General features: G+C 39.8%; 1 protein-coding gene across 2 annotated transcripts; it reads left to right on the top strand.

The window, feature by feature from the left end:
• Positions 1–284: 284 nt before the first annotated feature.
• ARPC5 (actin related protein 2/3 complex subunit 5) lies at positions 285–10,247 on the top strand. 2 transcript variants are annotated; one of them, XM_065880538.1, is made up of 4 exons: positions 285–616; positions 2,990–3,062; positions 5,274–5,450; positions 8,858–10,247. In XM_065880538.1, exons 1-4 carry the CDS (start codon positions 474–476, stop codon positions 8,918–8,920), a joined length of 456 nt encoding a protein of 151 aa, XP_065736610.1. In that variant the 5' UTR covers positions 285–473; the 3' UTR covers positions 8,921–10,247. The 2 variants fall into 2 exon arrangements, with proteins under 2 accessions (XP_065736610.1, XP_065736601.1); XM_065880529.1 differs by having other exon boundaries at positions 474–616; positions 2,981–3,062; positions 8,858–8,920.
• The last annotated feature ends 12,701 nt before the right edge of the window (positions 10,248–22,948 follow it).

Below are 22,948 nucleotides of genomic sequence, written 5' to 3'. Positions count from 1 at the left end.
ATCGCAGCCAACCTAAGACCCCCTAGACTGGACCGCAGAGAAGCGTTTCTATGGAAACCCCCTAGGGATCACGTGACGCACTAGGAGGACCAATCGCCTCTTACCTCTGCCCGCCGCACCGCTTTCCGCCCTCCCTCCTGCCCCGCCCCCTCCCGCCCCCGCCTCATCCGCCCCGCCCCGCCCCTTTCTTGCAGAGAGGCCGCACCTGCGCACTGCGTCCAGCGCGCTCCCTCCCTGGTACGCTCCCCTTGGAGGAGAGCAGGGGCGGCGTAGGAGGCTCAAGAAGAGCGTGGGCCTGAGGAGGAAGGAGCTCGGCCAGCGCGCAGGCCCAGAACCACCCGAGCCGCGGCTGCCCGCGACGCCTCTGAGCGGAAGAGGGAAGTGAAGGCGCCAGTCTGCGGGTTCAGCTGGGCTGGGCTTGCTAAGGTAGAAGCAGCACCGAGAGGAGGCCTTGGCCACCGATCTGGATCGGGATGTCGAAGAACACGGTGTCGTCGGCCCGGTTCCGGAAGGTGGACGTGGATGAGTATGACGAGAACAAGTTCGTGGACGAGGAAGACGGGGGCGACGGGCAGGCCGGGCCCGACGAGGGCGAGGTGGACTCCTGCCTGCGGCAATATCCTTCTGTTCGCCTGCCTCCCCACCCCACCCGACCCAGCCCCTCTTACGGGCCCCGGCTGCGGGCAGGGCGTGAGGGCGGCGGGCCCCGGCCGGGCACCGGGTTCGGAGCTGCCCCTAGCACCCCCGTCTCTTTGGGTCCCCGGTTCTGAGAGGGCAGGGGGCTCTCCCATTTCTACCGAGTCGCCCCGAGACCCCAGGGTCCCGCCCTCGGAAAGTTGACCTTCCTGGCGCGCCGTCCACGCCCCCGATTCCTCAGGTTGCTCCCGGAGTTCTCGCCTCCCGGGAACCCGCGGTGCAGGCCGCGCCCTCGCGGCGCTGGTGCTGGACAGTCGGGCTGTTGTGGGGCGCTGAAGTTGTCCTTCCAGAACCGTATTTACCGGCGTCTCATTATCACCCATGTCTGATTGGGAGGAACGGGCATCTTTCTTCAGTGATGTTCTTTTAATTGTGGTGTAGTTTTGTTTTGGCCCCGTTAGGATAGTTTACTTCATGCTGGGAGAGATGGGGTGATTTGCAGAATTGAGGCCCGTCTGTCCGTGGCCTTTTTTTTTTCATAAGAGGAAAGGATTTGGCAAAATATAGATTGCACAGAATTTGTTAACCGGGGGAAAGGTAGTGAGTACAAAACCACCAAAACTGCCCAGAAGGAAGCTGGGAGCCTTTCACCTGTTAAGCAAAGGGCAATAGAAAGAAAACACGGAATGCATGTAGAGAATCCCTGGAAATATTTAAAATAAACCCCAGTGAATAAAATAGAAAGCGAGTCATTTGTACAAAACAGAATCATTTTGTAATGCTGCAATCGTTTCCATTTAGTTAAAATGTGGCTGTCAGTTCCTGGTTGTTGTTTCTGCATATTTAAATATTCATTACTTTGAGGACGCATTTGCATCAGATCTCTTTTAGTAAAATGTAAATGTTGCAATAACCAAAGCTGTAGTTTTAGAGATTCTCAATTACTGAATTCACTCCTTTCTAATTATTCTTGGATGTATTCATAAGGTTAGGAAGCCTTGTTAGACTCTTTCCTCATCAATGTCCTATTAAATTAAATGGGGAAATGTATGAGTGAAAATATTTGGTAGCAGCCATAGCTGGTCTTAGAAGTACCTAAAATACAGCATTAGACATTTATCAACATACAGATGTTTCTTTGGTTTCCATGACTTTCCCAATCAGCTGTTGCTGTTTTGCATTATTTAAATACTTAAGTGTTTGAGGTCTTATAAATGAGCCAGTCTGCAAAAGGCATGCTTCTCTAGAAATCCATTAAGCCTTGAAAATAACAGCCTACCACCAACCATGGGTTTTTTTGGTCAGACCTTTTTCTTCAGAACATAAGTGGTGAAGATTATTCTGTGTAAAAACATTCTTGGTGATGCATAAATGATGTTTTGTGAGACTTAACTTACTTTAGGTGACATGTGATGACTCTTAAATGGTACTGCTATATCCATATAGTGAATCTTCTTTTTAATCAATTCATCTTAAAATATAAAGATATTGTCTCTTCTACTCTTTTTTTTTTTTCTTCTACTCTTGTTACAAGAAGAGACAAGCCCTGTTCAGGCACTACAGATGGAGGAACAAGTGAACTCTGTGTGGTTTTCCTTTTAGGGGAATGCCTGTATGTTCTGACGGTCTAATTGGCCTTCGGTTTCTCATACTTGCTAACTCACTGGTGCTTTCAAAGTGAGACTGAATTTAATAGGTGTGGCCTAAGACAGTTTGAATGATATCTATTGAAATATGAGAGAAAATATCCAAAACAGAAAAATTAAGCTGCCACCTAAGGGTCATTGAATTATATCTTCTATAATGCCTCTTTTCATCCATATTGAGAGATTGCTAATGTATATCATTCAGATTGCTAGAGTAATCTGCCCGTACTTTCTACCAGCATTTCAGTTAATATAGAATATAATTCTAGTTAAAGTTTGGTCTTTATTTTTCCACTTAGAATCACATAAAAAGGTGTATTTTGGTTGAGGATAGGCTATTTCATTTTGGTGCCTAATAATTCTGATATATATTTTAGAATTTTAAAAAATATCACCTGGATAATGTTTGCATATGTGTCTAACTGGAAAATGAAAGGTTATCAAGGTGTTCAGTTACTAATTAGAACAAAGGATGAAACAGTTTTTGCTTTATTTTTTAAAAATTGAGTGTTCTCTTTTGTTTTCAGTATTTTACCTATGATGGACATCCTTGAAACCAACATGTTGAATTTTCCAGTATTGAACATAGCAATCATACTAATTTTTCTTTCTATGCATAACGTCAACTCTTAAGAACCAGTGGTTCCTGGGAGTTACAGCGCTTTCCTGAAGGCTGGCTGTTTTGCTATCCCCTTAACCTCCATCACAGGAAATATGACAGCTGCCCTACAGGCAGCTCTGAAAAACCCCCCTATCAACACCAAGAGCCAGGCAGTGAAGGTGAGTCACAGATAACACGCGTTCTCTGCTGATATCTTAGCATTCTTCCCAAAATCCTCTGAAGCGTCACACAATCAACAAATATTTTAACTATTTACTATCTTTGACATAGAAAAGCTTACAATGTAGTTTGATAGGTAGAAAATTTATATATGAAAAAATAGCACTCTAACATTGAGTTGTGATAATCCTGCATGGTAGACACACTAAGTTCAAACATTGGAGAGATCTGTGTGTTTTTAAATTTGCTTAAATTCAGGTTGAATTTAAGCAAAGCCTTGAAGAATAAAACTTTCACAAAATAAAGAGTTTCTACTTGCTTTTTAAAGATTTTTTTTAATTCTACCATTTTCATAGAATTAAATTCTAATATTTAATTCTGTTCAATATTATAGAAAACTCAGAAATGTGGGGGAATAAAAAAGTAATCATCCATAATCCCACCGCTGACCCATAGATAATGATTACTTTTTGGTGTTGCTATATGCTTATAGAGTTTTTCTATGAGTGTTTTTTTTTTTTTAATGAAAATGGAATTTTATAACCATTTTCAACTGTATAGCAGCATACATGAACGTCTTTACTTGGAAATAAGTTTGTTTCTGCAGTATCTTTTTTAATGGCTGCATATAGATAATGCTGCAGTTTAGTTATATATAATCTTTTGTCATATATTTAGATAATTGACCTTTTTTTCTGTCATAAACAGTACTGAAATGAACAATTTTTGGTAAATTCTTTGAATAAGTTTCTAGAAGTGAATGCCTGCATTTTAGACGGCACATTTTTTTAAGGCTTTGGTATATACGGTATTGCCAAATTGCCCTTCAGAAAAGTTGTATAATTATATTCCCTGTAGCAGTCTTTCAGTAATTCTTAGGAACCTATTTACTTATTTATTGTTTAAAATGAAGCCCAGAGCATTGACCCCACTGTCCACAGCTATTCATACATCCTAGGAGCCCCAAGAATCTTCTTAGTTGAATACTAGTAAGTAATAACTTAGGTAAATGCATAATAATTATCTAGGCCACATAATCTTTTATAAGGGGAAATATTTCCTTGGTTTTTAAAAGTGAGTAATGTCATTGAAATTTCAGTTTTACCACCTTCTGCTTTTATATGGGTGGTTTTTTATCATAGCTTTGGATGGGAGGGTATAGCTCTGGGTGCAAGGATATTTTTCTAAATAGGCTAATTGCATAGTCTTTAAGCTGAAGATAACAATAGGTGGTAGAAACATACTGTAAAATCTGACCAGTTGGAATGCTGAAGGTATCACTTTGTGTTGAATAGAAAGAGAAACGTTGAAAGGGGAAATGAAGTGTTCCCTGTGCTTGGCTTGAAGGGTAAAAAAATAACTTTGCTGTTGGAGCAGCCTTTTATCAAAGAAAAAAGATCATTATGAATGAAGATCACTATATCATATCTATAGTCAAGTGACTATAGATATGAAACAAAATAAGTTTTAAAAACTTAAATTTTTGTTTATTAATAACATTTCTGAAGGATGGTTGAACTGCAATTTAGTTTCCTCCTTTTTTGTTTTGTATTTTTTTTAAGATCAAGAAGTGAAATGTATTGATTTAATAAATTGATAACTTACCACATCTGTCTGTAAGCAAATCCTTTCGGCTCTACCCTCAAATATATCAAGAATCTGTCCACTTCTGACCACCTCCACTGCTACCATGCTAGCCAAAACCGGCCTGTCTTATTGCAGTAACTTCCAAACTGGTCTCCCTGCTTCTGCGTCTGCCTTGTCTCCTGCTCTCCCCGCCCTCCTCCAACCCCACTGCCCCCGGCTTATTCTCAACATGGCAGCCAACTGGTCCTGTTAAAGTGTAAGTCAGATTATATCCCTGTTCTTCTCAGAACCTCCCAGCATCTTCTCATCTCTCCGACAGGAAGCCAAAGTCCTCACAAGGGCCTGCAGGGCTTACGTGCTCTGTCTTCCCACTACCTATCTGACTTCCTGTCCTCCACTCTGCTCCAGCCACCTTGGGTCTTCTTGCTCTTCCTTGAACACACTGAACACACACTAACAGCAGTTATCCTTTTCTCTGTCTGAAATACTTTCCTCAAGTACGCCACAAGTTTCCTCTTTCCTTCAGGTCTTTACTCAAATGTCACATTCTCAGTGTGGCCTTTCTAAAACTGTAACCCCACACGCAAAAATGAGTCTAAATGATGTTACTTATTTACCCTCAGGATCGAGCAGGCAGCATTGTCTTGAAGGTGCTCATCTCTTTTAAAGCTAATGATATTGAAAAGGCAGTTCAATCCCTGGACAAGAATGGTGTGGATCTCCTAATGAAGTATATTTATAAAGGCTTTGAGAGCCCCTCTGACAATAGCAGTGCTATGTTATTGCAGTGGCATGAAAAGGTAAGTTATGAATTATACACTTATATGACTGATTCCTTTGTAATAGAGAATAACAATGACAGCCTCTCACCTAAATAACTATTTTGACTTTTTGGTTATACATCTTTGCTATTACAAATAAATGCATGAAAATGAAAGTTCAGAGTTACGCTTACTAGCCTTGGTCTTAAGAGACGCTGATATGCAACACTTAAGTTTATTCAGTAATGATTATTAAACACAATCTTGAACTTTGAACTAAATCAAAACTTTGAAAAGAAAAAAATAAAATCAAGAGTTCTTTAACAATGGCCAAAAGGTGGAAACAACCCAAGTGCCCATCAACAGATGAACAGATAAACAAAATGTGACACATACATACAATGGAATATTATTTGACCAAAAAAAGGAAGTTCTGATATATGTTACAGCATGCATGAACCATGAAAACATGCAAAGTAAAATATGCCAGACACAAAAGGACAAATACTGTGTGATTCCACTTATATGAAATATCTAGAATAGACAAATTCATAGAGACCAGAAGTAGATTAGAGATTACCAGGGGCTGGGGAGAAGGGAGAATAGAGAGTTATTGCTTAATGGGTACAGAGTTTCTATTTGGAGAGCTGAAAAAGTATTGTAAATAGATAGCAGTGATGGCTGTACAATATTTTGAATGTAATTAATGCCACTGAATTTTACATTTAAAGATGGCTAATGTGGCAAATTTTATGTTATATTTTACCACAGTTTAAAAAAATGAAATCAGAGGTGGGATCAAGAATTCTTACATTTTTTTTCTCTTTTCATGCATTTTGTTTTGCAGTGTAAGCAGATGCTAGTATACTATCTGCCCCACGCCCCCCAAAAAATAATGGCTAAGGGGAATTTTTAGCTTCAGGTAAAAAGTTGGTAAGGTAATCTTTAATACCCAAGTCTTATATTATATTGGTATAGATATAAGCAGTGTAACATTCAAATAGAACCAACCACAGGTAAGGTGTATATTCGCTAACATCTTACGGTTACCAAAACTCAGTTTTTCAGAAGCTGTTATCTTGGTATCTGAGTAAAAACACACGTGTAAGCTATGAATAGGTAGCAAAACTTGCTGTTTTACCTGGATCAAGTTACTTTATTCCTCATACACTGTCAAATATAAAGAGCTAACATTTATGGATAGGATTATCATACCTCCCAGTTTTCCCAAGACAGCCCCAGTTTATGCCTGTTGTCCCAACATAATTATGAATAGTTCCCTTTTACTCTACAGCGTATCAGTTTGGAGAATAATTGATATAGTCATCCTATTCATGGAATACTTTTTATTCACCAGCTGCTGTACTTTTGGTTTATGTTTCATGTGATCCTTACAACAGCCCTATGAAATATATAAATATCTTTATCATCCTCAATTTACAGATGAAGAGCCAGCATTAAAACCTATCAGCCTAGTTTCAGTATAGTTTCAGGATTATAGCAAACATTGACTGAGCAGTTACTGTATTCTAAGCACTTTATAAATATTAACTCATTTAATCCTCATAAAAATGCTAGGACGGAATGCTTGCTATTTCCCTTTTGTAGACTGGAAAACTGAGGTGTGTGTTAAGTCTTCATTTCTTCCTAACAGTCACCAGTTTTTGACAGTCTTACCTCCTACATACTTCTCAGATCATCCACTCAACCATCTCTAACATTTTGTTGCTATAGTTTCCTAAACTGGTCTCTTGGCTACCAGTTTTGCCTCCCTCAAATCTGTTCTCCACCCAGTTGCCGTCTCTAACTTCCAAATCTACCCTTGTGAATCACCTGCAGAATCAACTCCAAGTTCCCAGGTCGAGCCTCATCTTCCATGTTGTTCTTCCCCTTATGCTCCAGCAGTAAGCGTAATAATGTGTTTTCCCTGAACACACCATAATGTTTCACACCTCTATGCCTTTGCTCATGATCTTCTCTCTGCCCCAGTGCCTCTTTACCCTTTATGTCAGTCTGTCACCTACTTATCCATTTAATGTATCGTTTTCTCCAGGAAGCCTTCCCTCACCATTTCACATTCCTCTATGCCCTCAGGTTGGGTATATGCCCCTCCTTGTGCTTTTATAGCACCCAAAGCATAGCTCTGTCATTTCATGTATTATATTGTATTTAAATGATTTGTTTATATTGTCTGTCTCTTCTCAGTAGACTCGAATGCTGTATTTGTTCACTTTTGTACCCCCAGCATCTAGCACAGTACCCAGTACACAAAGGTATTCAGTAAGTGTTTCCGACCACAAGTAAACGAGGGCTTCAGATTCCTAATTCTTAGTCATGACTTCCAATTTTCCAAGGCGAAGTCAAAGTTCCTAAGTTCTTAGCTATTAAATAGTATTTTCTTAACTTGCAGAAAGAAAAATCTGACAAACTGACTAGTCTAAACGGAACTTAAAATGGTTGATCCCAGTTTGAATTTCTTCCTGACACTGCTGAGAGCAGAATGAATGTCCTAAATTTATATTTGAGCACCTGTTTGCGGCAAAAACATCATGCTACAGATCTTTAAGAACATATTATTATTTGAAAACAACACACTAGAATGTAAACTAGGATCTCACTAGAATGTAAGCACCTGAGGGCAGGAACTCTTAAGGTTTTTTTCTTTTTTAATTACTGTATCCCCATTGCTAAGAACAGTGACTGGCCCATAGTAGGTGCTCAAGAAATACTTGTGAAAATTAGTGAATCCAAAATCAATTGCTGCACACATTCTTCCTTTAAGAAAAATGTTTTTGGAAGCAACCTAAGGGTCCATCATCAGATGAATGGATAAATATGATGTGGCACATGTGTACAATGGAATATTACTCAGCCATAAAAGGAAACGAAATTGAGTTATTTGTAGCAAGGTGGATGGACCTAGAGACTGTCATACAGAGTGAAGTAAGTCAGAAAGAGAAAAACAAATACCGTATGCTAACACATATATATGGAATCTAAAAAAAAAAAAGAAGGTTCTGAAGAACCTAGGGGCAGGACAGGAATAAAGACGCAGACATAGAGAATGGACTTGAGGACACAGGGAAGGGGAAGGGGAAGCTGGGACAAAGTGAGAGAGTGGCATGGACATATATACGCTACCAAACATAAAATAGATAGATAGTGGGAAGCAGCCGCATAGCACAGGGAGATCAGCTCGGTGCTTTGTGACCACCTAGAGGGGTGGGGTAGGGAGGGTGGGAGGGAGATGCAAGAGGGAGGAGATATGGGGATATATGTATACGTATAGCTGATTCACTTTGTTATACAGCAGAAACTAACCATTGTAAAGCAATTATACTCCAATAAAGATGTTAAAAAAAAAAGAAGAAAGAAAAATGTTTTGCTTGGTGTGAGAATTGAGTCTTTATGATTCTGCCAACATTGACACTTTGGTTTGTGTTTAGGCACTTGCTGCTGGAGGAGTGGGATCCATCGTTCGAGTCTTGACTGCAAGGAAAACCGTGTAGGCCGGCGGGAACGGATATCTCCCATGGGGTGGGAGTTGCTGGTACAAAGACCAAAACAACCAAATGCCACCGCTGCCCTTTGGGTAGCATCTGTTTCTCTCAGCTTTGCCTTCTTGTTTCCTTTTCATATCTATAAAGAAGAAAATTACATATCAGTTTTTCTTTAATGAAATTGGGATAAAGTAGAAGAAATGTTTCAACAGGAATGTCTCATTCTCTCAAAATGATTTCAGTGATGTGTATACCAGTCTGTACATAGCGTAATTTACATTCAAGTTTAATTGTGCAATTGTTAACCCCTATTGGCTGGTGTGGGGGGTTTTTTTGTTGTTTGGTTTTTGGGAGCGGTTTTTTGGTTTTGTTTTTGACTAATAGTGAGAAATTTAATCAGAATTTGAGGCCGGTTTCCTAACTCATTGCTAGCCAGGAAATGATCTTTATAAAAAATTTTTGAGAGACTGGCAGCTATTAACATTGCAAAACTGGACTATACTTCCCTTATTTAAACGAAATGTGTTTCTGGAACAAGTGGTGGCTGAACACCACAACCAAGTTCCAACTCTGTTTCTGCTTGCCGCCAGATTATGTGAGTTTAAGTACGCTTCTTCCTCTCAGCATCCAGTAATCGTGGCCTCTTGATTTCTTTGTGGTCACCCAGGGTACAGAGCAAGGAATCTTGCTCTACACAACTGTATCTGTAAAATGCCAGACCCTGTTTGGCATGAGCATAAAATTTTTTTTCTAATAATATGGCCCTATTTGGGGAAACTACTCCAAATCAGGAAGGATATGGAAACTATGATGTAGTTGAAACTCTGGGCAGCCTCTGAATGAAATGCTATTTTCTTTAGAATTATAGTAGCTGCCTTCGACATTATGAGGTATATAACTAGTATTTAATATGGCCTATAAATGTCTTCAGTGTTTTTCAGAGTAATTATTGGGATCTCAAAAGATTTGGTTAGGATCCAAACACATACACATTCTGTATTTTAGCTCAGTGTTTTTTTTAAAAAAAGAAAATGCCACACATCAAAAAGTATTCACTTTGTTGGACAGACCAAATTGGTTCTCAAAAAATGACCGGTGCTTATGTAAAAATAATTATTCGGTAGCTCTAAAACAAATCACCTGAATGCTTATGACCATGAGGGAAATCAGACTGTATCTAGTATTTACATTAGACACCAGTGTCATAATCACTGACTTGTGTGGAAACTGGTGCAGAAATTCTGTAAACTCTTTGCTGTTTTTGATACCTGCTTTTTGTTCTGTTTTGTAAAAATGATAAACTTCAGAAAATAAAATGTCAGTGTTGAATAATTTATTTTTCTCTTACTTTAATACTTATGAATGCATAGTTAATGAAGAGGAAAGAGTTCCTGTTTTACCACCAGGTTATTATACTCTTTGACAACTAATTTTGTGTAGAAGGTTTATAAAACTACTTTATTCAAACATAAGGTAGTAGAGAAGAGGAAAGAGTCATTAATAAATATTAATAATGAAGCCTCTGCAGTGATTCCGTAGCCCTCTGGATGTCCGCTGAACACCTGTAGTGTCACTGCTCAGAGACGTAGACTAGACTGTGCAGATGAGTCCCGCAGCTGCAGTCGTTTATTCCCAGCTTCTGAACTCTTTCTTACACCTCACATCTACTGTCCTTACCTACTCAAGGCAACCTCTGCTTGCCTTCCCACTGCACCTGGCTAGATTCCCACTTTAAAGCTTTAGAAACTTGCAGACAATTCAGAGGGCTATGAGTAAGAAAAGCTAAGCTATAGGTATTAGAGGTGGTCAGATAGGTATAACATAACCACATACAAACTTTCAAATGAAAACAGAAGTGATATTGCAGTACTTTTTCATAAAATTCGTCTTAACATGACTTTCATGACTATAGTGTTGGGGAAAATTCCGGAATTCCATATTTTATAGTCACAGGAATGGGTGTATTCGAAATTTGCCAACAGCTTTACTCAACGGAGATAATTAAAATATGTAACAGAACAGCACAGGGGCTGAGTCAGAACGGACACCAGCTGGAAACAAGTGGCTCAACTGATGCATCTCGGCTAAATGTCAGCCCAGGTGATACTAACTGTGACACCGCACCGTCGTGGTGGAGAGAGGGGGTATAGTCAGCATGAATTGTGGAAAACAGATGTAAATGCTAAGGGACACTCTGGACACCCATTCCTTTCTACTTGAAACTCAGTGGTTTGTTTTTAACTACTGCTGTGTGTTTTGTTTTTGCCACTTTTAAAGGGGAAAAAATGGCACACGTACCCTTTGTTGGTCATTCAATAACAGTACCGTTTAGGTAACTGTTATCCAATGTCATACTTGATAGTAAGTATGATGATGTGTTACAGCATTCCATCAACACACAGGTGAAATTCATCTGTAGATGGGACAAATTAACTGAATATTTTTTAAGCATGAACTGTGTTCCCCATGATCACAAAGGACATAGTGGAAAAGTAACTGATCTTGCTCACAAGTTGCTTTCAGCCTAATTGCGAAGTAATTAGTATTTGTAAGTGCAGTTAATCAGTGTTGAGGCAGTAGTGAGATCAGGGTGGACTAGAATAAACTGAGACAGATCAGTCAACTAGGTCGTGCACAGGCAGAAGGGGCAGGTCCAACTGAAATGGACAGAGTAGAAAGAAGAGAAAGTCGAAGTAGGTTTTGGGGTTTTTTTTTTTAGCAGTACGCGGGCCTCTCACTGTTGTGGCCTCTCCCGTCGCCGAGCACAGGCTCCGGACGCGCAGGCTCAGCGGCCATGGCTCATGGGCCCAGCAGCTCCGCGGCATGTGGGATCTTCCCGGACCGGGGCACGAACCTGCGTCCCCTGCATCGGCAGGCGGACTCTCAACCACTGCGCCACCAGGGAAGCCCCGAAGTAGGTTTAATTGTCACTGTCCTTATGGTTTTAATGTTTTTAACAAAGTTATAGACAGTGATATTTATTAAGAGGATTAGGTTGTGGTAAAGTATCTCCAAGGGACATTCAAGAAAGTCATGAGCTTTTTGACAAAAATTTTTAGCTGAAATAGACATTGATGGTCACTGAGTTTCACCCCTTTTACAGTAGTAAAAGAATGGGAAATTTAAATTTTATAAGAAAGAAAGTAATAAAGAGCTTCACTTATAAAAAATGGATATGAATAATTTTATCCTTTAAGTATTTTTGATCATTTCTTAAAACATCAGTTATGTTTAGTGTTCATTTAAAAGTAGTCTGAAACACTGAAACAATATCAGGAGTCCTGCATAGGTCCATGTGGCCCAGAGTTACCCAAGCTTATGAGATATAACACAAATAGATATAACACAAATAGCAGGAAACCAAAGGCGTAGTACCCCCAGCGTGTGGTAGTAATAATGGCTTTTAATTTCCGAAGCAAGATTCTGAGTGAGAGTAGGTGGACTAAAACACGAAAGCCACCCTTTATTGAGTACTTAACTATGTGTCAGTCTTATCATACTTTATCTTCAGAACTGAAGCTTAGAGAATATGCATAAGACACACAGTTTGCAGGAAATGAATTCCAACTCACATCTGCCTGACTCCAAGGTTGTACCACACTTGTCTCTCAACTCTGGTGCTTGGGGAACACAGGTGTTTCCAGGACAGATGAGCATTGGGCTTTCTCTAGGAATCTCTAATCTTGATGCTTGAGCGTTACTCTTGAGAGGTAAAATCCACTCCGGAGCCCTTAAATGAAGCAAAAGTTGACAAGCAGAGAAGTCAAAAGAAAGATTTGGAGAAGTGCTGCTACGCTAGAGGCATACTCAGTAGCACACAAAGCGTAGCGTTGCTATTTTTATATCGTGAGTTTTACTTGCCTTTTGATGGTTACTAAAGTGTAAGGTAGAGGCCAATTCCCAAAACATACATAACTCCACTACAAGAAAGTGACTGAGGGTTGGGTTTCTCAAAGCATGCAGTTTCTCTTGTGTCTTGCGCTTTACCCAGTATTTTTAATAGGTTCCTCTTTTCCATGTTTTCATAGATGATGTCTTTTAACTAATGAAGTTCTGTTTTCATTAGTTTTTGTCATAATTCCATTTAGCAAGAACCAGAGCTGCAATCTCTCATTTCATTAGCCAAGTTAAAGAGTTTATTGGTCATAAACTAAAAATTATCTGCTTAATTGATCCTAGGAATCACTTTGGCCACCTTCAATATAATTGCCTGGTGTTCCATTTTGGAGGTACCCCAAATTGGAAGCTTATTTCTGTCCACGCTTCTGGAGTGCCCTCACATTCCAGTTTCAAAGCCAGCTGAAGATTAGTTTTGAGGAGAAATCCTGGGAAATGGGAAATTCCTGAGATAACTCTGGGTGTGAGGAAATCAGGGTCAAAATCACAGACTGCATGGATAAGGAACCAACCCACCATTCACCAGGCACCAACCCAATAGCAAATATTTGACTGTGTTCCTCGTGCATGGCGCCATTACATGTTGGCCAGCCTTGGGTTGGGTTTGGATAAATTCTAACCTGCTGTTGTCTTCTCCACCCTTCCCACTTCTTGTTTTCATTTGCCTTGTATCCTTTCCTTTCCCTAATTCTTTTCTTCTCTATTTTATTTTTCTCTTTCTTCAGTCCCTGCATCTACTGCCTTCCTTCCCTCTCTTTCCTCTCTCTACCCTCCTGCCTCATTTTTCCAATTAGTTTATCTTACACTCATGCTCAGGTACTCAGAATCATTTCTACTAATTAAATATGTGGTTCTCAGGCAGATTAAGTAATGCCCTCCCACAATTCCCCAAAATATTTGAATTGCTTATTTCTAAACTGCAAAAATGCTGATTTTTATTTCCATAGATTGCTTTGGCCAGCAGTTGAACAAATAACCCGAAATCTAGGACCAATTTTTAAATACGTTATTTTCCCTTTCGATTTACGAATAACTTAACCTTATAGACAAAAGGAGTACAAAAGAGCACCAAAGTGATTAGGAATGGGAAGGTAAGCCCAATTAAAAAACAAATTAAATGAGCTCAGAACATTTTAGAAACGAGTGCTCTAAAAGAAGGCTTCTTTTGTCCGTATCCCTGCCATGGATTTTTGCCCCCCCCCCCACCTCTCCACCTCAGCCCAACATCACTGACAGAATAGGTGAAAACCCCAGCATTAAAATGTTCTGTGTACTAAAATGCAGTTGCCTCTTATACCAGCCCGTCAAGCTACAGAAAGAAGCCTGGGACGCACAGAAATACAGCATCTCATCAGCCTCAAGGTGGTGCTACTTCCCCACACTGATGAACCACAAGCACCAGAGGACCCAGAGTTCACGCTTACATTTCCTTTTTCCTTCATCATTTATGTTACTTGTATGTTTAAAGAGAATAAGCATAAATTATCTATGTTTTCATCTCTTTCACTATGAGACAGTTGTGTAAAGGCCGGATACATGAAATACAAATTGAATGGTATGTGACTCACCTACTGAATTCCACAGTCCAGCTTTCTAAGACTGAACACATTTTCCAGCTGAGCATTTAGCTAATGTTTCCCAGGACACCCTCTTGACCTTCCTATGAGTCTTCCAGAAGACTCTGTGGCCTTCCTGGAGTCATAGTAGCCATGTCTTACTCATTCTCCACAATCCCTTGACATAGTTGATGCTCAGCAGATATCTATTAGTTGCATAATATTGATTGAGCCAAATCATCTGACTAAGATATCTCCAAGTTCTATGGAATAGGAGAACATATTAGAAGCAAAAATTTGAGAGCTATGCAGAGAGTAAAATCCTCCTTAGGTTCAAATAGCCTAGATCCAATCAAGTTGAGTCCCAAATTCAATTCACTTCAATGTGGACATTTAGGCAGAAAATTTATCAGCCTTAGGTGGAAATTAGAGCCATTGTGGGTAACGTGTGCAGCCGTTACAGTGTGTGGCTCTGCAAGTTACCAGAGAAAGTGACCGAAGGACAGAATTCCGGCTCACATCTGACTGCCAGTGGCATCAAGGGAATTTACAATGGACCAGCTTTCATTATTCTGTGGCATCACCTTCTAAGATCGGAGATGTGTCCCAATACTTCTTGTTTTCCTTAAAGATAAAAATTATCAAATAGCATCCATGAACTTATAACCGCCTTTCCTGACTATTTATACTTAAGGTTTTCCAATCATGTCAACGCTTAGGGTCATGAATGCTGTAAATGGACAATGCTGCTGAATAACACAATGCCTCCTTTTGTTTATCCAAAAATTGAATCAAGATTCCAGAAGTACCTCTAAATTAAGCTTTTCTTCTATTTGATGTCTGAGTTAAAAGTCAGTGTATTTTATCTTTTTTAATTTACTTATTTATTTTCAAATAAATTTGTTTGTATTGTTCAATATCCAAAAGACAAAAAAGATGTACTATGGTTATTTTCCCCTCCCCCACCAGTTCCCCTTTTAACAACCAACTAATATTACTAAATTTTTGGGCATCCTTACAGATATAGTGTATGCATTTATAAGCAAATGCCTAGATATTTCCGCCTTTGTTTATATAAATACTAGCATACTATAGTGTTTTGCACCTTGCTTTTTCGTTAAGTATATTTTGGCAATAATTTCCTGTCAGTACCTAAAGAACTCCCTTATTCTCTTTTATGACTGTGTAATATTCTATTGTATAAATAAATGTACCATAAGTTACCTAACCATTTCCCTACTGATTTAGGTGGTTTCTGATCTTTTGTAATTATAAATGATGCTACGATGGATTAACGTTTAACAACATTGCATAAACCATTTTACATATGTTCAAACCTATTTATAGATAAATGTCTAAAAGTGAAATTTTAGGTCAAAGGGTACGTATTTATAATTTTGATAGATTGCCTTCCTTAGAACACCAATTACACTTCCTCTGGTGATGTAGGAGAACGTTTGTTCCCCTCCGCCCATCTTCCCTATGTGTTTGTAATCAGACATTTATATCTTTGCAAATCTCATAGGTTAAAAAAAATGATATCATATATTTGCATTTCTTTTCATGTAAATGAGGTTGAGCATCTTTTCATATGTTTTAAGAGCCAGTTTTCTATTTCTATATTTCCTTTGCCCAATTTGATGGGGTTTTTTTCTTTTTGATTTGTGGGAGCTCTTTTTATCATAGGGATATAAGCCTTTTATTTGTCACAGAAATATCAAATATTTTCTTGCAGTTTGTCTTTTGACTTTATGATGGTTTTTATTATGAAGAAAAAAGTTATTTCCTTTTTCTATAATTGAGTTTATTAATCTTTTCATTCATAGTTTTTAGTGCTCAAGTCATACTTAGAAAGGTTTTCCCAGCTCCAAAATTAAAATTTAAAATTTTCTAAAGTTTCCTTTATTGTTTTTATGATCTTCAATTTTAGATTTTTTTATTTGAAAACACTGATTTTTTTTTTTCTTTCTCAATAATTACAGTTCCAAATTTAAGGATCCCAGTGATTAGTTTGTCCTCAGGCAGAAGTCCCACAGAGTTCCTAATTGACTAACTTGCTTGCCTTTTTCAGGACTTGAAGGTAGTTTTCTTAAGATGGACAGCTAACCCTACCCTAAGTATTTCACATGTTAAGGTACAATTCACTGTCATTCAATCAAGTATCCATTGGGTTGGCCAGAAAGTTCGTTCGGATTTTTCCATAAGATGTTACAGAAAAACCCAAATCAACCTTTTGGCCAACCCAATACAAACCAGGGTCTACTTGGTGTATGTAAGATTCAATCCTTATTTTTCAGGTATTAAAACGAGTTAATTAACTGATATCATGGTATCACTAAGTGATTGAACATTGGTTCCAATTTTCTTAGTCCTCAGACAAAAAGCAAAAGATTTCCTTAATTTGGATATAATCCCCAGTGTTTGTTCTAGCTAGAGGGAGAAACATCTGCTGCTGAGACAAAGCCATTTATGAATGACATGCTACAGCTGTTGGATCAGGAAGTATATAGGCAAGGCACATGCTGCTTAATGGTGACTGGAGTGCTGTGCTGAGTAGGACATGTTGGGAGCCAGCAGGAAGGCGAACCACGATCATTAGTGATGTCTGCATTGGGTTTTAGAGGGGTGAAGTGACAGTACGCGTGCCATTCAATTATATTCAATACCTGAGTTATTCGGTCCTGGCCTTTATCTACAGCCCCATCTCCAACTAAAAATAGGACTGTCTAATATCACAACTCCCGGGGACCCCATTCATTGGGGTTGCGTTCTAAGGCATGCCACTCATAGGAAATCAGCATAAATGGTGCTACCCGATGCTGTAGAACATGATATTAACTAAAGCTTTGCTTAACCTTATGTGCCTACTACCTAAAACTGATACCTACATTTCTCTGCAGGTCTGCTCCGTTCTTATTTTTATTACCAACCAGCTTCCTCTCCTTTACCAGTCAAGTGACAAAACGTGTCCATCAGAAGCCCCCCAAGTTTTCCATCTTGAAGTTCAAGCACCCAGACCAAGACTGACTTCTCTTTCTCAGTTCAACTTCCAAAGTCGCAGAGAAGGTTTCTGATTGGCCCAGCTTGAGTCTAGAACCAACCTCTGGACCAATCAACTGTGAGGAGTCGTCTGGATCTCACTTTACTAACATGCAAACTATCACAGTAACTCCGTGGATGGAACATAAAGGAGAAAAGTTTCAGAAACAGGGGATTCTTCTTTCAGAAGACAATAAATATGTGTTTCATAAATAGATTCTTCTAAGGCAGAGTCCATGGATTATTTATCTCTGGTCACTTTATAAAACTTGCATGTAATTGGGGTCCCTCATATATGTTATTGAAGGACAAGGCACCTTTTGTTGAATGATGAATGCATGAATATTGGTATAGTCCCCATTTTCATGAAGTTAGCTTGGAGAATTATATCGCCTAGAGAAATATATACATTACAGTGATCAACTAGAATTTAAGAGTTTGGTTATAAACAAAACTTTTTCCACTACATGAGGGACTTCAAATGGAATATTATAAGAAATGCAGGTGATATGGTGGAATAAAACAAGCTTTTACTTTGGAACAAACAGACCACACAAGCTATGTGATCTCTGTTAACTTTCTTAACCTGTCTGAGCCTGTGTATTCATGTCATCAGCATGAAGTTGTTATGGGGCATAAATCAATAAGGGGTGTCAAATGTCTAACATAGCTATTGGATTTTCAAGGAATGTTCGTTATATTTTCTTTCTGTACTAATTGACTGATTGATCTCGGTCTTTGCTGGAGTTACTTCTCAATTTTCCAGCTATCTTATATGTCTGCATGTCATCCCATTTGACTCTACCACTGCTGATTTTTTACATGATAGGCTCCGAGAGGCCAAAAATTATGTCTGTATAACTCACTCTTTGTAAAGAATACTAAGAAGAAACCTGACTGTGCTTGGGAAGTGTAAACATGCTATTTGATGGTAACAGTACCTGGATTACTGAAACAACCTTCTCACTGATCTCCTCACAGATGCCTTTCAATCCATTCTCTACACAGTCAGATTTAAATAAAAGATTTTAAAATCAAAATCATATTATATTTCTCTACTTCTTAAAAGGCTTCAAAGGCTTCCCATTGCTCTTAGTATAAATCCAAACTCCTTAACATGGCCACAAAACTCTGTGTGGATTAGCCTCTGTCTCTGAGCCTCGTTGCTCCTCCTCAATCTCTGAGCCCCAACCACAGGGCCTTTGCACATGCTGCTTCCTCTGCCTGGAATGCTCTTCTCTTCCCCTTCCCATTCACCTAACTCACTCCTCATTCAGTTTAGTTCCTCAGGAAAACTTTTCCTAACTCCATCTGATCTAAATTAGGTCCCCTTCATAGCCCTGAGTAGCTATAGCCCTTTTCTTGTGTAGCACTTGACACTATTGTAATTTATATGAATTTATATGATTATCTTTGTCACTACTAAATGGTCCACTCCATGAAAACAGGCATTGCGTCTGTTTTTGCTCACCATATTTCTCCCCTGTCTAGCAGTTACCCAATATATAGCAGATGTGCAGAAAATGTTGGTTGAATAAATGAATGTTAAACAATAAAGATGACCAAGAATGTAGTTACTTATTGCCACATAACAACTTAAAACACAGTAGCTAAAACCAACAATAATCATTTTTAAAATTCTCCATTATGGTTTATTACAGTATACTGAATATAATTTCCTGTGCTATACAGTAGGCCTTTGTTGTTCATCAATTTTATATACAGTAGTGTGTATCTGTTAATCCCAAACTCTTAATATATCCTTCCCCCACCCCCTTTCCCCTTTGGTCACCACAAGTTTGTTTTCTATGTTTATGAGTCTGTTTCTGCTTTGTAAATAAGTTCATTTGTATCATATTCTAGATTCTACATATAAGTGATATCTATGGTATTTGTCTTTCTCTTTCTGACTTATTTCACTTAATATGATAATCTCTAGCTCCAACCATGTTGTTGCAAATGGCATTATTTAATTCTTCTTTATGGCTGAGTAATATTCCATTGAGTATGTATACCACATCTTCTTTATCCATTCATCTGTCGATAGACATTTAGGTTGTCTCCACATCTTGGCTATTGTGAATAGTGCTGCTATGAACATTGGGGTGCATGTGTCTTTTCGAATTATGGTTTTACCCAGATATATGCCCAAGAGTGGAAAGGCAGGATCATATGGTGGTTCTATTTTTAGTTTTCGGAGGAACCTCCACACTGTTTTCCACAGTGGCTGCACCACCTTACCTTCCCACCAACAGTGTAGGAAGGTTCCCGTTTCTCCACACACTCTCAAGCATTTATTATTTGTAGACTTTTTAATGATGGCCATTCTGACTGGTGTGAGATGGTACCTCATTGTAGTTTTGATTTGCATTTCTCTAATAATTAGCGATGTTGAGCATCTACTCGTGCCTATTGGCCATCTGTATGTCTTCTTTGGAGAAATGTCTATTTGTCTATTTGGGTCTTCTGCCCATTTTTGATTGGGTTGTTTGTTTTTAAAACTATAATAATCATTTATTATCTTGATTATCTTTCACAATTCATGTGGGTGAGGAATTTGGTGGTGACTTATTGAGTATATGTATATATATATTTTTTTTTGCGGTACGCGGGCCTCTCACTGTTGTGGCCTCTCCCGTTGTGGAGCGCAGGCTCCGGACATGCAGGCTCAGCGGCCATGGCTCACGGGCCCAGCAGCTCCGCGGCATATGGGATGTACCTGGACCGGGGCACAAACCCGCGTCCCATGAATCGGCAGGCGGACTCTCAACCACTGCGCCACCAGGGAAGCCCTATTGAGTATATTTTGCTTTGAGTCTTTTATGAAGTTGTAGTCAAATATAAGCAGTGCTACAGTCATCTGAAGGATGACTGTGGCTGGAGATCTCAAGGCTGGCAAGTTTTTGTTGACACTTGGCAAGAAGCCTCAGTTCTTCTCCATATGGGCTTCAGAGCAGGGCTTCTTGAGCGTCCTCATGACATGGCAGCTGGTTTCCACCAGAGAAAACTGTCCAAGTGTGCAAGGCAAGAGCTGCAATTTTATGACCTAACATTGGAAGTCACATACAGTCATGCCCTCTGGTGGTCTCATGGGTCAGCTCTGACTCATTGTGAGGCTGCACAAGGACGTGACTACCAGGAGGTTTGGATGATTGGAAGCCATCTTGGGGGCTGGTTACCACAAATACTTCTCTCCAACATTCACATTTGAAGACCCCCAATGTATGAAACACTTGTACAAAGAGGCAGGGCATCATTCCCCAAGACATCTCTACCTTCCCCGGAAATACCCTTGTTTTCCAAATTCAGAAACGCTAGTGAAAGTCTTAAAAGGTGACCTTCTCACACAGGTAGAGTAAATTAACAAGGTACTGCCCCCTCCCCCAAAGACTCCGCCCCATTTGAGTGAGTAGGAGGTCACGTTCGTCTCCCTACTGTATCACTTCAAAACTTATCACAAAACTGAGAGGCTGAAAACGGCACACATTTATCATCTCACAGTTGCTGTGGGTCGAGAATTTGGACACAACTTAGCTGGGTCCTCTGGCTCAGGGTCTTTCTCAAGGCGTAGGGCTTGGAGGTGCACTCAGCTCAAAGTTCAACTAAGGGGGTGATCGGTTTTGCACATGTTGTTGGATTAAGGGCCTCAGTTTCTCACGGGCTGTTGCCCAGAGGCTGTCCTTTTGGCCACACTGGTCTCTCAGTCATGTAGCTCACAACATGGCAGCCGACTTCATCAGAGTGGGTGAGTGAGAGAGGATGAGACAGTGCTAGCAAGACGGAAACACAGCCTCTGTCACCTAATCTTGGACGGGACATCCCATCACTTTTGTGGTATTCTTTTTTTTTCTTTTCATGTTTTTTCAGTTTTTAAAAATTTTTTTATTCCTCCTTTTTATTTTAGTTATTACTGGCTTATTTTATTTGCTGTGTTCTGTTCACTAGAAGCAAGCCAGTAGGTCCAGCACACATTCAGGGAGAGAGGATTACACAGGGGTGTGAACACCAGGAAGCGGGGATCATGGGGGTCACTGGCTGCTTCCTACACCCACCAGCTCCCTGAGTGAAGGAGAGTCTCTGGGCCCAGCAGAGACTTTCATTGCACACTCCACCCCAGTTTTACTATTTCCCTCCCCTTGGGACCCATTCTGTAGATAGACTAACCTGGAGTTTCTGGAAGCAGTCATGGGAAAAATTCTGTCCTCTCACCAGTATTAAGACTTCTTCCTTTATCTTAAAAGAACAAAAAAAAAAGTTTTTCATATTTCAAAAGTAATACAAGCTCATTGTGAAATTACAACAATCCCAAAATATAAACGTTATAAATAAAAGTCCCCTAGCATTTCTCCCATATCCCAGAGATAACCAGTGTTAATCCTGCAGTCTCTCCCTTTTTCCAATACATGTGCTAATATCATATTCTTATTAATTTATCAAAAAGGTATGAAACTCTCCTGTAGGTTTTTGTTTTGTTTGTGTTGCTTTATTTGTAGTAGCTTGGCCATCTTTCAATATCAGCACATGTAGATCGACCTCATTCTATTCCTGTACACATATATCATAATTTACCTAAGCACCTCCCTGTTGGCGGTGGCGTAGCTTTAAAAAAATTCTTACCTATTATACTCATTATAAACATTGCTGCAATGTGTCTATGTGCTGCGGGGGAAGGGTGTATATTTGCATTTGCATATTTCCGCAGAACAGATTTCTTGAAGTGGAATGCTGAATAAAAGTGTATCACAAGTATATCCCAAGGTGCTCTCCAGAAAGGTTGTACCAATTTCAACTTTTCCAGAGCTGACCGTGAGCATCTTTCAGAGTAAAGTCCCTGGAGGAATTGGTCTGTTGTCTTATGAGGGGACCCAAGATCCTGTTAATTGTGGGAACATCTAAAAGCAGTAGAGAAAACTTATCAAAGGTCATGGATGAAATCAAAAAACCTCAGATCTCTTCTCAGCTGATAGCCTAGTCCTGATTCTGCTTCGTGGCTCTGTGCTAGTACTTGACCAGGGAATGCAGCTGTGTGGGCCTCACCCACAGCTCAGCCCACACCACAAGCAGGGTGACGCTGAGATGCTCCCAGAAGATGTAGTTCCTCATCCTGGGCAAGACATTCACATGACTGATGAGTCTAGAATAGACCCACTGATTCTCCCATCTGGGGCTTTGCAGAGGTCAGTCGGTGACAAGTTCCTTCCCCAGCAGGTTGAGAGGACCCTGCAGGGCCTCTGGGTTGGGAAGTTTCCTTGGTGGAGCCTTTCTGACCCAGCAATCTGAGCTGGGGCGGAAGGAACTGAGGAATTCAAAAGCCACAAACCCCTATAAACAGCTGGCACCCAAAGTCAGACCATTTTGTGCACAAATTCAGGCTGTATTTGTCCCAGTTGCACGACTACACTCATGATCTCCCATGAAAAGGAAGCAGCACTCTGGTGGTGATGACACACACAGGTAATCATTCACTTAGCTATACACTTAGCATGTGTGCATTTGACTACTTGTAAATTATATTTCAAAAAGAGAGAAGGGAAGGAAGGAGGGA

Source organism: Phocoena phocoena, chromosome 1, assembly GCF_963924675.1.
Source record: "Phocoena phocoena chromosome 1, mPhoPho1.1, whole genome shotgun sequence".
NCBI classification, from domain to species: Eukaryota; Metazoa; Chordata; class Mammalia; order Artiodactyla; family Phocoenidae; genus Phocoena; species Phocoena phocoena.
This window is presented reverse-complemented; position numbering and strand designations above follow the sequence as displayed.

Excerpts from the sequence above, each read along its gene's own strand:
- ARPC5 (XM_065880529.1), top strand. The coding sequence starts at position 474 with ATGTCGAAGAACACGGTGTCGTCGGCCCGGTTCCGGAAGGTGGACGTG. Across the intron at positions 617-2,980 it reads GTGGACTCCTGCCTGCGGCA|CTCCATCACAGGAAATATGA; the intron begins ATATCCTTCTGT and ends TATCCCCTTAAC. Across the intron at positions 5,451-8,857 it reads TATTGCAGTGGCATGAAAAG|GCACTTGCTGCTGGAGGAGT; the intron begins GTAAGTTATGAA and ends GTTTGTGTTTAG.